Source organism: Colobus angolensis, unplaced genomic scaffold (assembly GCF_000951035.1).
Source record: "Colobus angolensis palliatus isolate OR3802 unplaced genomic scaffold, Cang.pa_1.0 Scaffold101, whole genome shotgun sequence".
Classification (NCBI taxonomy): Eukaryota; Metazoa; Chordata; class Mammalia; order Primates; family Cercopithecidae; genus Colobus; species Colobus angolensis.
The window spans coordinates 3,649,989-3,664,749 of record NW_012111031.1 but is presented as its reverse complement, the minus strand read 5'-3'; the positions used below and the strand labels follow the sequence as shown (position 1 = coordinate 3,664,749).

The 14,761-nt window shown below is 44.3% G+C and overlaps 1 protein-coding gene across 1 annotated transcript; it reads right to left on the bottom strand.

Moving 5' to 3' along the window:
* Positions 1–2,673: 2,673 nt before the first annotated feature.
* LOC105510014 lies at positions 2,674–6,535 on the bottom strand. Its single transcript, XM_011939587.1, has 3 exons — positions 6,481–6,535; positions 3,671–3,746; positions 2,674–3,556 (listed from the first exon to the last, which is right to left on the bottom strand). Exons 2-3 carry the CDS (start codon positions 3,721–3,723, stop codon positions 2,911–2,913), a joined length of 699 nt encoding a protein of 232 aa, XP_011794977.1. The 5' UTR covers positions 3,724–3,746; positions 6,481–6,535; the 3' UTR covers positions 2,674–2,910.
* Positions 6,536–14,761: the final 8,226 nt, after the last annotated feature.

The following is a 14,761-nucleotide window of genomic DNA, read 5'->3' as shown; positions in this document are numbered from 1 at the left end:
AAATTAGCCGGGCATGGTGCTGCATGCCTGTAGTCCCAGCTACTAAGGCGGCTGAGGCAGGAGAATTGCTTGAACCCAGGAGATGTAGGTTGTAGTGAACCGAGATTGTGCCACTGCACTCCAGCCTGGGTGACAGAGCGAGACTCCGTCTAAAAGAAAAAAAAAAAGAAGAAGAAGAAAGAAACTGCTTCCTTGTTTGAGGATTAAATGACTTATTTTATACAAAAGGAATAGAGCAATGCCTAGCACGCAGCAAGAACTGTAAATGTGTTTGCTGTTACCATTATTGCCTGCCTAAGCATGTGAGTCACCAAAAACTCAAAATTAAAACTTTAGTCTCCTTATGCAACTTGTCATTGCTCACTCAAAGACAAGCGGGGGCTGGCATCTCAGGAGTAGCTGAGTTATTCTAGGTCTTCCAACCCTCACCAGCTTTCGCATTTCAACGCCAATTTAGAAAGAGGAGGTACCTGCATCAGTGATAAGTGAAAAGGCTGATCCTGGCTTAGCAAACCATTCCATTTTAATAGTTTTCCAGAAGAATCAAGACTTCAATTATACTAATCAAAGGGACTAGGGCTGCTTAGAAAATAACCATTGCATTTTACTGTCCTCATTACTGGGCCCGGAACACTAACTCTATGTACCAGGGCAACCTCAGGTTCTTTTGTGATGACCTGACCCTAGTTGCTTGGCTCTGCTCTATCAATTCAAAACCCACACTACCTGTGGTCCCAGCTCCCAACCTTCAAAAGCGTGATGTCACCCATATCACTGCCAGTCTCCCCGGGAAAAGACTCTAGTTTTCACAATCAGAATTTGAACTTCTATTGAATTCAGAGACTGACAAGCTCCCAAGGATATGGCATCCAGTCCAGAGTATTAAGTTGTAAAGAAATAATATTCCTCTTTAGAATGCCACCATCTAGCAAGTAGAAAGGGTACGTTTATTTAGTGGGAAATTCTGGAAAAAAATAAAATAGCTTTTTTTGAAAAGTTCTGAGATTGTTTTGTTGTTGCTGTTGTCGCTGTTGTTGTTTCTGAGATGGGGTCTCGCTCTGTCGCCCAGGCTGGAGTGCAGTGGGGTGATCTTGGCTCACTGCAACTTCTGCCTCCCGGGTTCAAGCTATTCTCCTGCCTCAGCCTCACAAGTAGCTGGGATTACAGGCATGCGCCACCACTCCTGCCTAATTTTTTGTATTTTTAGTAGAGATGGGGTTTCACCGTGTTGGCCAGGATGGTCTCAATCTCCTGACCTTGTGATTCACCTGCTTTAGCCTCCCAAAGTACTGGGATTACAGGCGTGAGCCACCGCACCAGGCCGAGATTTTTTTTGGAAACTTTCCTTAAAAGCATCTCCTTACCTCTGCTTCTAATAGAGCTCTTTCATATTCTGGATTTGAAGTATGGTTGAAAGGTCTAGGCTTGATTGCCAAGAGAAATGCACAGTCAAGTTAGGGTGTACAAAACATAGATGTCTCAGAAATTATGGCTGGTTCTCAATTCCTAACAGTGAGGTCTCAAAAAAGGGGAAAATGAGTTAGTCCTTCTAAAAAGCATAGAGGAGGAGGTTGAAAGGGCTAGAAAGGTCTAGTTTCTTGGAAGCTCTGTGTGGGAGTTCCATCACTTTTATCTTCAGAACCCAAGGCAATGATAGCAATGATGATGAAGATGATGATGATGGTGATAATGATGATCATGATGGTGCCCTGTACTTACTAAAAGGCTTTCATCTGTAGACTCAAAATGCAACACAACCACTAATTAATTCAAAAGGCAAGGTAGGCAAATATCATTATCTTCAATTTACAGGCCAGGAAGAAATTAAGCCTTTACCTGAGGTAATTTCAGAGTGAATATCACAAATGAAGAGTTCCTGCCTCTTCTCTGTCCACCTGTCACCTACAGGTAGCTACAGAAGGGCTTTCTTTTTATTTCTTCAGAAGTTGTTTTGGAGCCATTATTTGTGGATGACATTGTGGGACTACAAAAGATGACAACAAAAAGCAGCACATAAGTAAATATCAAAATGGAAGGTAAAGGTAAAAAGAATTCTGGGTGAAAGAGAGAGCTGTGGGTCTGAGAAGGCTTCAAGCAGTGGGAGCTTGAAGGGGGATTCAAAATTTGAATTCCTGGAGGACTATTATGAGAGGCCCTGAGCATCCTTGTACTCGAGCTCGGAATGTTCTTGCCGGTTTTTCCAAGAATGCAAGGGCTTGACTGTTTTTCACTTGGGCCCTTTCTCAGGTTATTTGCTGTGAATAACCTTGAGGGATGAGATAATATCTCCCCGCCACAAAGAGCAGGTTTCCTTACCACCGGCTATGAAAGAGGTGGATTCCCCAAGCCTAGGTTCTTCTCCTGTAATACAACCTACTGCATGACAGCATTTATCTGAGCCCCATGTTGTCCTCTGGGACTTGGAAGCAAGGAAAACAATTCAAACATAATGCTTATGCTGCTTTGTGACTGTAAGTAATAAGGCCCCTTGTCTCTGACCCAGGAGTCTCATGTCGTCTGACAACATCCACGATACAGTAACAGGCTAACGAATTAGCTTATAAGTAGGATGAAATGAAATCCCACAGCTGGCAGAAACAGCCTGAATTATGTTAGGTGCACCTGCTCTGTGGCACTTGTACCCCTCCTGTTATGACACTGAGCACCTTTTAGTGTAATTGCTTATTTAATTCCTTTATTCCCCACCAGGCTGGAAGTTATGGGAAGAAAGGGCTATTGCATTTCCTTTGCCTAGAAAAGTGCTTGGCATATAGTAGGTTTTTCTCAAAGATTTAGAGGAGTGAATAAATGGATATAGTCTGTTTAGGAGTACATAATAAACCCGTTCCCCAGGAGGAAAGGGTTTTAAAAGGTAGGCAGAGTAACTGCCTTCATGTGTCCTCGAATATTCTACCCTCTCCTCTGGGGCAGAGCAAGCTCCTTGCTGCACTGACCCCTCCCTTCACAGACTTCACTGAGGGCAGGGAGGAGGCATAGTAAAATAACGCCGCCTCTACTACACAATGGCCTGGGGGGCCGCAGCATCTGTGCTTCATCATGATGTGATGGAGTTTCCCTGCCCCGACCTGCTTGTTTCAGTGTATGGTCCTGGTGTGGATGTTCGTTCAGTTTCCACATCTCATGGGCATTGGTGGAAAGGAAATCAAGGCCATGTCTGCGGAGGTCACCCTTGGTTTCCTGAAGTCCACAGGTGTGGATGAGAAACATCTGTCCAGGAAACCAGCCTGCCAGAATCCCCTGAGTGAAGACACTCGAGCAGAAGAGAGGACAGCTCCTCAGCGCTACTCTGGCCAGTGATGAAATTCTCAGGGTTTGTGGAGCAATTAATTGCTTCATACACCTGCTGGGCCGAGGTTCTTCAGAATGAGGCAGGTCACATCTACGATTTCTTAACCGTTTTGGAATCCAAGCGCTCACCACTTCTGGTGGGGATAACACATCTTCCTCTGAAGGAAGGAACCAGTTGTTCTTGCGGGGAGAAGAGGGCCGTGGGACTGATTTGACTGTTCTCCCAGAGAGCAGGTTCTCCATTTGCCTATTGGGAAAGAGAGGTGGACACAGGTCAAAGATATCATGTCCTCTCCTCTCACCTTTCCTTCTCCTTTCCCTATGACCATGAATATTGTATTTACTAGTGATTTTTACTTACGAGACTAATGCAAGAGGATGTAATATCCTTTTATTTCTTTCAAAGCCCTGCATGGGAGTTAACCTAAAGGAAGAAGCTGAGACACAAAATACAATTTTAAGGAGTTAACTTGAGTCACAGTGAGGACAGCGGCCTGGGAAACACTTCCAAGTTGTCTTGGAAGTGCTCCCTTATGTATTTGTTACAGGCAGGGTCTTTTTTTTTTTTGGTTTGTTTTTTGAGTCATGGTCTCACGCCATCACCCAGGCTGGTGTGCAGTGGCACGATCATAGCTAACTGCAGCCTTGGCCTGCTGGCTTCAAGCAACCCTCCCATCTCAGCCTCCCAGGTAGCTGGGATTACAGGTGCATGCCACCATGCCTGGCTAATTTTTAAATTTTTCATAGAGACAAGGTCTCCCTATATTGCCCAGGCTGGTCTTGAACTTCTAGGCTCAAGTGATCCTCTTGCCTCGGTCTCCCAAAATACTGGGATTACAGGCATGAGTCCCAATACCTGACCACAAGCAGGTTTCTAAAGGCAAAAGGAAACAAGGATTAGTCTGATACAAAGTTGTTTGACAGGAATTCTCACGGGCTTACAGATGTAATACTGATTCGTGATTGGCTATACCTTGTTGAGCTATAGGGTAAGAGTTATGGTATCTAGCATATGGCACTGTTAGGTTCATGTATGGCCACTTGGTGTCAGTCAGTCTTGAGCCCACATAGGAAGTGGCTTCAAGAGGTGATTACTTAGCTCAAGGCGGGGAGTGAGGCGAAATTGCTGTCACATTTCAATGCCTCTTTGGGCCTGATAATTTAAAATGGCTCACATTCTTCAGGTGAAGTTTATTTTCTTTCTCAATGATATTTTGTTTGTTTGTTTTTAATTAAACAAATGTGTATTGAGCCTGTCCAGGGCCAGTCTGGGCCAGTCCAGAGAGTGAGAATAGCAGAGTTGGTGGGTTAAGAACACAGGTTTCTAGTTCAACAGACCTTGACTCAGTCCCATCCTGTCTTATTTGTGGTGGGACCTTTGCACCTCCATGGGAGGATACTGGGTGGAGGCCTCTGTATTCCTCCCCTGCCTGTCTCCAGGCTTAGCCGCAGCCAGAGAGCCTGTTCTCTGGAAACACTGCCTGCCACACTTGTTCCTGATGCCGGGATCTCTTTACAGGAAGCATAAGCCTTTATTTTAGTTCAAATTAAACAAATACTCAAATGCTCTGGTGGAAGCAGTTAATACCCACAAGTTAAAACTTGCCTGAAGACAATTTCTGCAGCCAGAAATAACTTGCAGACACTTAGCTGTGGGTAGGAGCTGAACACCACAGGGAGGAGACACAAGGCTGGAAAAGAGGAATTGAGAACCTCAGAGTCAAAATTCATTACTTCATGCTTTTTCTTTCAACCTGATCTCCCTTTCCTTTCTTATTTTGAGAGCAAGTTTCAATTCCTGATACAGCTGAATTCACCTGGAAGTATGGGTAATTTGTCTCTGTACTTAACCTGCGCTTTAAGTGTAGAATTTTGGCCATTTATTTAAGGCCTGGCAGGAATTTACTAACTATAAGAAAGTCATGTGACTTTCTTAGTGAAATGGCATCAGAAGATTTCCGGGGGCCAAAGAGCACCGTAACCAGGTGTAGCTGGAGTTGGGCTATTTTGTGTCAGCCGGTGCCAAAGTCCTTCTAGGTGGTGGCTGCTCTTTCTAAGGACTGTTTGAACTTGGAGCAATCTGATCAAGGGGGGTTTTAGGGTTTCAGGAATGCTGGTGAGCCATGTCTTGCATGTTTAACCCAAAGCGTCCCTGGAGTTGGAGACTGCTCTACTTTCCATTCATCATACACTTTTTGGGCACTCGCTTGTTGGTGCTGGGCCGTGTGTTAGACTCTGGAAAGAAAGATAATTGTTTAGAAAAGGAAAAAAATGCTGTTTCTGCCCTGGAAAAATGTGCCTGACACAGAGGCCTTTTGTGTTTCTGTTCTGGTCAAATAGTAACTCTCTCCTTGAGGTCGCAAATGCTGAAGCTTAGACCTAGTATTTGATAGCACAACAGGGTGACTATAGTCAATAATAATTTAATTGTACATTTAAAAACAACTAAAACAGTATAGTTGGATGGTTTGTAACACAAAGGATAAATGCCTGAGGGGATGGATACCCTACTTTCCATGATGTGATTATTATGGATTGCATGCTTGTACCCAAATATCTCATGTACCCCACAAATATATAGACCTACTATGTACCCACAAAATTAAAAATTAAAAAAAATTGTCACAAGACAGGAGAGATAAGTTAGCCTAAAAAGAACTTGTTTTAAAAACAAAAGATCCTTTCTTTACAGTCGAATAATATTTTAGCAATGCTGCCCTCTGCAGAGCAAAACTAGAATCACAACTCTAGGTGGTTAAACGAACTTCCCAACACTGGTTAATTTGAAGAGAACTGGAAGATTCAGTGGTCTTCCAGATTTTCTCACATCCCCCCGCTAAAACAATTGTGAATAATCATGTGCCTCCTTGCATGTTTTTAAGTTGACATCTAAATTTGCCTCATCAGGTTAATAGTTGCAAAGGATGTTCTTTCCCACACATTTTCTGAGCTTTAAATAGTTGCAGATTGAGCGTATCCAGTTTAATTTATGAAAAACACCGTCTGTATCACCTGGTGGGCAAAGCCAGCCCTCATTGTCAAACCAATCAGCTAACTTTGAATTGCTTTCTGACAGAAAAATAGTTTACTTGACTGTATTAATCACGCTGCTGATAAAGACTTATCCGAGACTGAGTAATTTATAAAGAAAAGGAGGTTTAATGGACTCACAGTTCCACGTGGCTGGAGAGGCCTCGTAATCATGGTGGAAGATGAAGGAAGAGCAATGGGATGTCTTACATGGCAGCAGGCAAGAGAGAAAGAGAGCCAAGCGAAAGGGGAAACCCCGTATAAAACCTTCATGTTGCGAGACTTACTCATTACCATGAAAACAGTATGTGGGAAACTGCCCCCATGACTCAATGATCTCCCACTGGCACCCTCCCACAACACCTGGGATTTATGGAAGCTACAATTCAAGATGAGATTTGGGTGGAGACACAGTCAAACCATATCACTGCCTGACTTAAATTCAACAGAACTGTGCTTTGGAGGACATCGTTGCACTGCTGACTTCTAACACTGAGGCAGGTGACTAGATAGAGCTGGTGCAGGTGACCCAGTCATTGCCCCTTTAGGGGTGCCTTCTAAGAAAGCAAAAGGAGTTTTACTTTCATGGGACTCTCCTGTCTTAGCTCTAAATTTTCTTATTGTCCCATTGTTTGGTGCAAGTTCTTTTTTTTTTTTTTTGAGACGAAGTTTCGCTCTTGTTGCCCAGGCTGGAGTGCAATGGCATGATGTTGGCTCACCGCAACCTCCACCTCCCAGGTTCAAGTGATTCCCCTGCCTCAGCCTCCCGAGTAGCTGGGATTACGGGCATGTGCCACCACGCCTGGCTAACTTTGTATTTTTAGTAGAGACTGGGTTTCTCCATGTTGGTCAGGCTGGTCTTGTGATCCACCCGCCTTGGCCTCCCAAAGTGCTGGGATTAGCAGGACAGTGTATTATAATAAGTTTCAGGATGGTAAAAGGTGTATGTCTTCTCTTATAAACAGAGAGAAGGGAGATTGTGAAAGGTACAAGAGGCAGGGGAACAGCCCACTGAGCTACCCCAGGAACTTCCCTGACAATCAGTTTTAAGGAGGACGTGTAGAGGTTGAGGATGTGGAACGCATATCCCATCTAAGGGTGACATTCTTCAGTTTGTGGACAGCTGGCCTCGTTCACTGGAGGAGGAACACAGCTTCCCTGGGGCCATGCTCTGGTCACAGACCGGGGTGCAAGAGGTCATTTATATTCAGGTAGCTCTTCTTATCTCTCCACTCTTGCTCTGGTCTTTAACAGCTTTCCTTCAGGGGCATGTAAAGGGCATGGCTGTGACATGCCTGTGTCATGCTTTTTAAAGAGTAGTCCTCCTGGAAAATAACTCTTCCTTCTCTAGGTCTAGAAGATGACTTTGGCCCTCAGGAGCTGTTTAGCAAAAGTTGAATGCCAGTTTAAAGCAGCTGTCTATTCATACAGACAGGTCAAAAAGTTTCATGTCTGGTGGGTGGCTGGACAAAGTGCCTAGGGTGGATGAAGATAGTTACACCATAGGGCCTGGGTGACAGGGAGATGCTAAGATGACTCACTGTCTGCTGAGGAGCACCTTGAAAGTCAGACCAGGATATTTTAGGTCCTGCACCACCTGACCACTGCCTGTTGATGGAACCTGCTTCCCCCTTTGCACCATATCTGACTTGCCTTGACCTTCACCTTTGTCAAAATGGGAATCTTTTTAAAGCTATAATACTATTTCCTGATTACTCCTTCCTCTTCACTCCTCTAACATTCTGTAGTTTTTTTTTTGAAACCGAGTCTCCTTCTGTTGCCCAGGCTGGAGTGCAGTGGCATGATCTCAGCTCATTGCAACCTCTGCCTCCTGGGTTCAAGCGATTCTCCCACCTCAGCCTCCCGAGTAACTGGCATTACAGGCTCGTGCCACCCCCTCAGCTAATGTTTTGTATTTTTAGTAGAGACGGGGTTTCACCATGTTGGCTAGGCTCGGCTTGAACTCCCGACCTCAAGCAATCCACTCACCTTAGCCTCCCAAAGTGCTGGGATTACAGCTGAGAGCCACCACACCTAGCCAACATTCTGTACTTTTTAAGGGCATGTCTTGTGGTTTGCCTTGTGTTATAATTCTTTAACTATATATCTCAAGGCCCTTTGAAGAGAGAGAGTCAATTCTATCTCTATACTTCCCAGCTGTCTAGCTCAGTATCTGGTATAGGGCAGGTACTCAGAAATTGCTATTCTGTTTCCTCAGATCAAAGCAGGCACTTCTTCTCACCACATGTCTAAAGAACAACAGGTTGGGGTGTAAAACCTGGTAGCTTCTTCTGGAGCTCCAGCAAAAGGCATCCGTGAAGGTGAGGGAATTGTGACTGTGATCAGGGAAATTGTCATGGACGATGACTGAGTGTGGAAAAACTCAAACTGTTTGTCCTCTGCTCTCATACCACAACAATCAACACACAAGACTCCTGTGACCACATGTGTGGGATGTCTCCCCACCGACAAGCAAGCAATCAGTCAGTTCTGGAGGGGACACCAGCTGGGTATCCTCTGGCCCAGTTTGACTCCAACCTATCTACCTGGAGATAACGTCAGATCCCACAGGCTGAGGGCTCAGTCCCCAAGATTGCCTCCACCTCTAACTTCTGATGCCAATTGCAAGCTCCAGGTTATTTTGCCAGTGTTTCTGACCTACTGGCTACAAATTGGGGTTCTCACAACCCTTTCCTTGGCTTCAATCAGTTTGCTAGAGCAGCTCAGAGAAACATGTTTAGTGGTTTATGATAAAGGACATTACAAAGGATACAGATGAAGAGACGCATAGGGCAAGGTAAGGGGGAAGAGGTGTGAAGCTTCCATGAGCTTCCCAGGAGTACCACCCTTCAGGAACCTCCATGAGTTTAGCTATCTGGAAGCTCTCACAACATTGTCCTTTTGAGTTTTTATAGAGGCTTTATTATGTGGGCCTGATGCATAAAACCAGTGGCTATCGGTGATCACCTTAAACTTCCGCCCCTCTCCCCTCCCTGGAGGTGGGGTTGGGGCTGAAAGTCCCCATCTTCTAGTCCTGCCTTGGTCTTTCTGGTGACCAGTCCCCATCCTGAAGCTATCTAGGGGCTGCCGGCCACCAGTCAGCCCACTGGCACACAGAAAGACACATATCACTGAAGATTCCAAGAATTTTTGGAGTTGTATGTCAGGAAATGGGTAGGAAACCCAAACATACATTTTACAATATCACAATGGCGTCCCTTCAGACAGCATTTCGAAGGTGCTGCCTGGTGCTTCAAGGTCAGTAGACCCGAGTTCAGTCTCGACGTTAGTGTACTGGGCATCCAAGGGAAAACAGGAAGCCCAACCTGAGTGCATGGATTTTTTTCCCTTTCATAGGAGAGACTGTGCTCAAGATCCAGATTCATTTGTTGATTCCCATAGCTTTAAAAACATGCCAAGTGCCCACAGGTCTTTGGGAATCTTTCCAAATTTTATCAAAGACACAGATGCATAATAAAATAAACAGAAATTAAACTTTATCCTAACCTCCAAAGTATATGACTCCCAACTAAATGTGCAGCTTAGATTTAAATGATGGGTTATGAACTATCACTTAATAGGGACAGGATAAATGAGAAGTATTTTGGTGCAAAAGTAATTGCGGTTCTTGCCATTACTTTTAATGGAAAAAAAAACTGCAATTACTTTTCCATCAATCTAACAGGACAAGAGATGAAAAAAAGTTCTACCTAAAGCATATCTAAATTGACAGGGACCAAGTTCATTTGGATAATCATAAATCTGCAAATAAATAAGAGGGTAGTTGGAAGGATTCTGCAGTGTGAGGGTTTTCCAAAGCAAACCAACTGAGCTGGACCAAAGAACTGAGAAAACAGGAACTGTGTAAATTGCTTTATTACTCAATGCATAAAGAATTATGCCTCTGGAAAAGTGTGGTTTCATTCCGTACTGTAAAGATGAAAGTCTTGGCTATCAAGTGGGAAGGCAAGTTCTTGAATGGAAATACACACTAAGGTAGATGGCCCAACATGATGATTTCTTGCCTGAAAGCTTCTTGTTCCTAGTGCTGCCGTTAAACAGCTGAGTGACTTTGGCTGAAGATCTGTTCTTTTTCTTTTTTTCCAGACATAGAGGCCTGCTCTGTTGCCCAGGCTGGAGTGCTGTGGTGCAGTCTCAGTTCACTGTAGCCTCTACCTCCTTGGCACAAGCAACTCTCCCAACTCAGCGTCCTGAGAAGTTGGGATTATAGGCGCTTGCCACCACAGAGGATAATTTTTTTTTTTTTTTTTTTTTTTGAGACCAAGTCTCACTCCATCATTCAGGCTGGAGTGCAGTGATGCAATCTTGGCTCACTGCAACCTCTGTCTCCCGGGTTCCAGCAATTCTCATGCCTCAGCCTCCCAAGTAGGTGGGATTACAGGTACGTGCCACCATGCCCAGCTAATTTTTATAATTTTTAGTGGAGATGGAGTTTCACCATGATGGCCAGGCTGGTCTCAAACTCCTGGCCTCAAGTGATCCACCCACCTTGGCCTCCCAAAGTGCTGGGATTACAGGCGTGAGCCACTGAGCCTGGCCAGTCTGTTCATTTTTATACTTAAAAATTGAACATGGGCCAGAGTCCAGATAGGAACACTTTGGGTTAATTCATTTTATGAAATAGTTGCCCATTCTTTAGATGCTAAAATTTAGAGAATTCCTCCACTGCCTCTCATTCAACCTGCCATTTTCCATTGAGCACCTTCTCTGGGCTCTGCACACCTGGCACTTGAAAAAGCCTCTGGGTATTTGGCAGCCAGCATGTTCTCATGGAGACCAGTTCTACTCTGAGAGAGTTTTCCAATCTGGCTGTAAATTGAGGTTAGCGAGGGCAGCCTCCATCCTGCAAAGAAACAAAGCCAGCCTTTCATGGAGCCAAGAAGCTGGCTCTTTACCACATGTTTTTTTCAACATCCTCTATTAAAAAAACCCTTTGTGGTGTTCATTGGATAACCTCTCAGTGACCTTTCTCTTGTATTCTAAATGCCATTCTCATGCCAAACTCCATGAGAGTTTTTGTTTTCCATTTCTTTTTCTGCATTATTAGGGTTATGAGACTTAGCAAATAAAAATATAAGATGCTCAGTTAAATTTGAATTTCATATAAATAATGAATAATCTTTAATATGTAAGACTTGGAACATACTTGGGTTTAAAAATTATTAATTATTTACCCGAAATTGAAATATGACTGGGTGTCCTGTGTTTCACCTGGCAACTCTATACATGGATTCAAATGTCCTAATTTTCATACCTTACTGAAATGTTTGTTTCATCTGTTTATCCCTCACCTCAGGAAATACTGCTACACAGCCTTGAACTACCTTACTCATCTCAAAAGAACACGCACTCTTTCTCCATCAAAAGTGGATTTATCAGTTACACATATAAGGTACACTTTTCCTTAATGGCTAAGTTTTGTCTGTTTTCTCTCTCTGTCTCTTTTTTTTTTTTGATGCTTATAACTATCGCCTTTCAGCTTTTACCTTTTTATTTCCATCTCTGTCACCACTTGTCTCACTTTCTTAAATAAGAAAACAAAAATCCCTTTATTTCAACCATGGAACATGCAGGAAGACCAGCAGATCTCAAATCCGTTGGTTATATGGGTTAGGGAATCCCACAAGTTCTGAATCTACTAATAGAACAATCACCTTATACCTACTCTTTCAGTTACTAAATAGCGCTTTTATGAATTAAAGATGATACTTAAATTTTGGGTTAAACTTTTGGAGGAAACCCCTGATTTTACTTTTGGAAATTAACACAGTCATCTGAGGGCGTGAAGGGGAGCACAGCAGCAACAAGGGAAGGCTTCAGTGTTCACTTCTGGAGGCTCCCGTCTTGACTGCTGCCACAACCAAGTGTTCCTCCCAAATGCTTGCAACCGCAGAAAGGCTGCGATCCCTCCTTGGAGTTGGGCCAACGTCCAGCCTCTGTCTACAGCGATCTGTGTTGGAGCCTGCTAATGGGCTCCGGGTTATCTGGTCTAACATGAGCTGATGCTATCCTCAGGGAAGCAACAGAGAACAAATGATACAGAGGAAATAGAGCCGCCAGGATGAGTGATTGTCAAAGGTGGATGCTTTCCTGATTAGCTGCAGGGGAGACACAACAGGAAGGTCTAATCACAGGGGACCATTTGTACCATCAGAGATTAGCATATTTGGGGTGAAGCAGGTAAGCATGTTTTGACTTTTTAAATGAAATGAGGTGCTAATAACTTGGCCACAAGATATAGAAACAATCACAGGAAACCAACTAGGAAGTGAAAATTGGTAGATATTTTGAGCACGAACATAAAGAATGGAAGAAGCAGAGACACCCGGAAGTCCTGGAAGCAGGCTAGGCAGGAGGAACATTTGAGAAACACTTAAGGACAGGCTAATCTGAGGCCAGGCACAGTGGCTCCCATCTGTAATCCCAGCACTTTGAGAGGCTGAGGTGGGAGGATCTTTTGAGTCCAGAAATTCAAGACCAGCCTGGACAATATAGTGAGTGAGACCACCCCATCCCTAAAAAACTAAAAAGTGAAAAATTAGCCAGGCGTGGTGGTATGTGTCTGTAGTCCCAGCCTCTCGGGAGGCTAAGGTGGGAGGATTGCTTGAGCCTGGAAGGCTGAGGCTGCAGTGAGCCATGATTGTGCCACTGCACTCGCCCTGAGTGACAGAACAAGACTTTGTCTTAAAAAAAGAAAAAAAGACTGGGTGTGGTGGGATTACACCTGTAATCCCAGCTACACAGAAGGCTGAGGCAGGAGAATCACTTGAACCTGAGAGGCGGAGGTTGCAGTGAGCCAAGATCATGCCATTGCACTCCAGCCTGGGCAACAAGAGTGAAACTCAACCTCAAAAATTAAATTAAAATTTAAAAACAGGATATCTGTTATACAAATCATCCTGGATTGTTGAAACCACTTTTGCAAAAATTATAGCAGTGAGAAAATTATGACAGTCAAAGAGACCTGATCTAACAAATTCCATCCTGCCTTTAAACTTCAAATTAACCTTGGTCTTTCTGGAGCATGGACCAAGCTAGCTTTTGGAGAAATTTAGTTTCTGGTTTAACCTTAAGGCAAGGATGATAATAGCCCTTCCCAAAACTAAACTACTTTTGCCACAGGTTCGAAAGGTTAGGATTATTAGAGGGGCCTGATTTCTGCTAGAATGCAGGCATAGGTAAATGATGACCAGCCATTGATTTGGAGGTTACAAGATTTGCAATTTCCTCCATTACTCCTGTAAGTAACATCACTATTGTAGAACCTAAAATTGGCCTGTTGAGATGTCTTTTCAGATTTTTACATTTCTGACAACCAGAGGACTCCACCCGGACCCATGGCCCTCACCCAGAAGCTGACTCAGCACATGAGGACTATTTTCCATGACCCTATGATTGCATCCCCAACAAATCAGCAGCACCCCTTCCCTAGCTCCCCTGGCCACCAAACTATTGTTAAAAAACTATAACCTCTGGATTTTCAGAGAGGCTGATTTGAGTAATAATAAAACTCTGGTCTTTCACTTAGCTAACTCCTCTTTCTCTATTGCAATTCCCCTGTTTTGATAAATCAGCTGTATCTGGGCAGTGGGCAAGATGAGCCCATTGGGTGGTTACATTGCTTAGGCACAAGAGAGAGGATGCTCCTGGCAGGATCAAGTCTGAACTACCCACTCCAACATTTGAAGTACCCAGATGTGGCCCGAGCCACATCTCCCTAGTCTGTCCCTCAGCCTCTCTTACTTGCTGAGGGGTGGTGTCAGTCAGGAGAGGCAGGGGCATAGAACCTGACTTTTTGCTGGTGCCTCTTCTGTTACACTGACCACCTTCTGTAGAACACATCCAGCCAGGCAGCCTGGCCTTTTTGTGTCACTAGATCACTTGTGATGCTTTCCTTCCACCCCTCTAGTTGGAAAGCCCCCTCCTTTCCAGTTCTCTCTACGTAACCCCCCCTTCACCCTATCTGATCTGCTGGCACCCCAGCCTCTATTCTTGTCAGCTCCAGTGGGTAGATGGGTAACTATGGAGGGGCACTTCCCCAATGAGCTTTGAACTCGTGTAACTTTAATACACTCATTGCCCGATGCACACAGCAAGTCATTACACTGAGACACTGGGTTGCAGCTGAGAAAGAGGTTTGATCACAGGGTCACCAAAAGAGGAGATGGGAGGGAAATTCAAATTTATCTCCCGGCCAGGTGCAGTGGCTCATGCCTGTAATCCCAGCATTTTGGGAGGCTGAAGTGGGCAGATCATGAGGTCAGGAGATTGAGACCATCCTGGCCAACATGGTGAAACCCTGTCTCTACTAAAAATACAAAAATCAGCTGGGCATGGTGGTGCGTGCTGGTAATCTCAGCTACTCAGGAGGCTGAGGCAGGACAATTGCTTGAACCAAGCA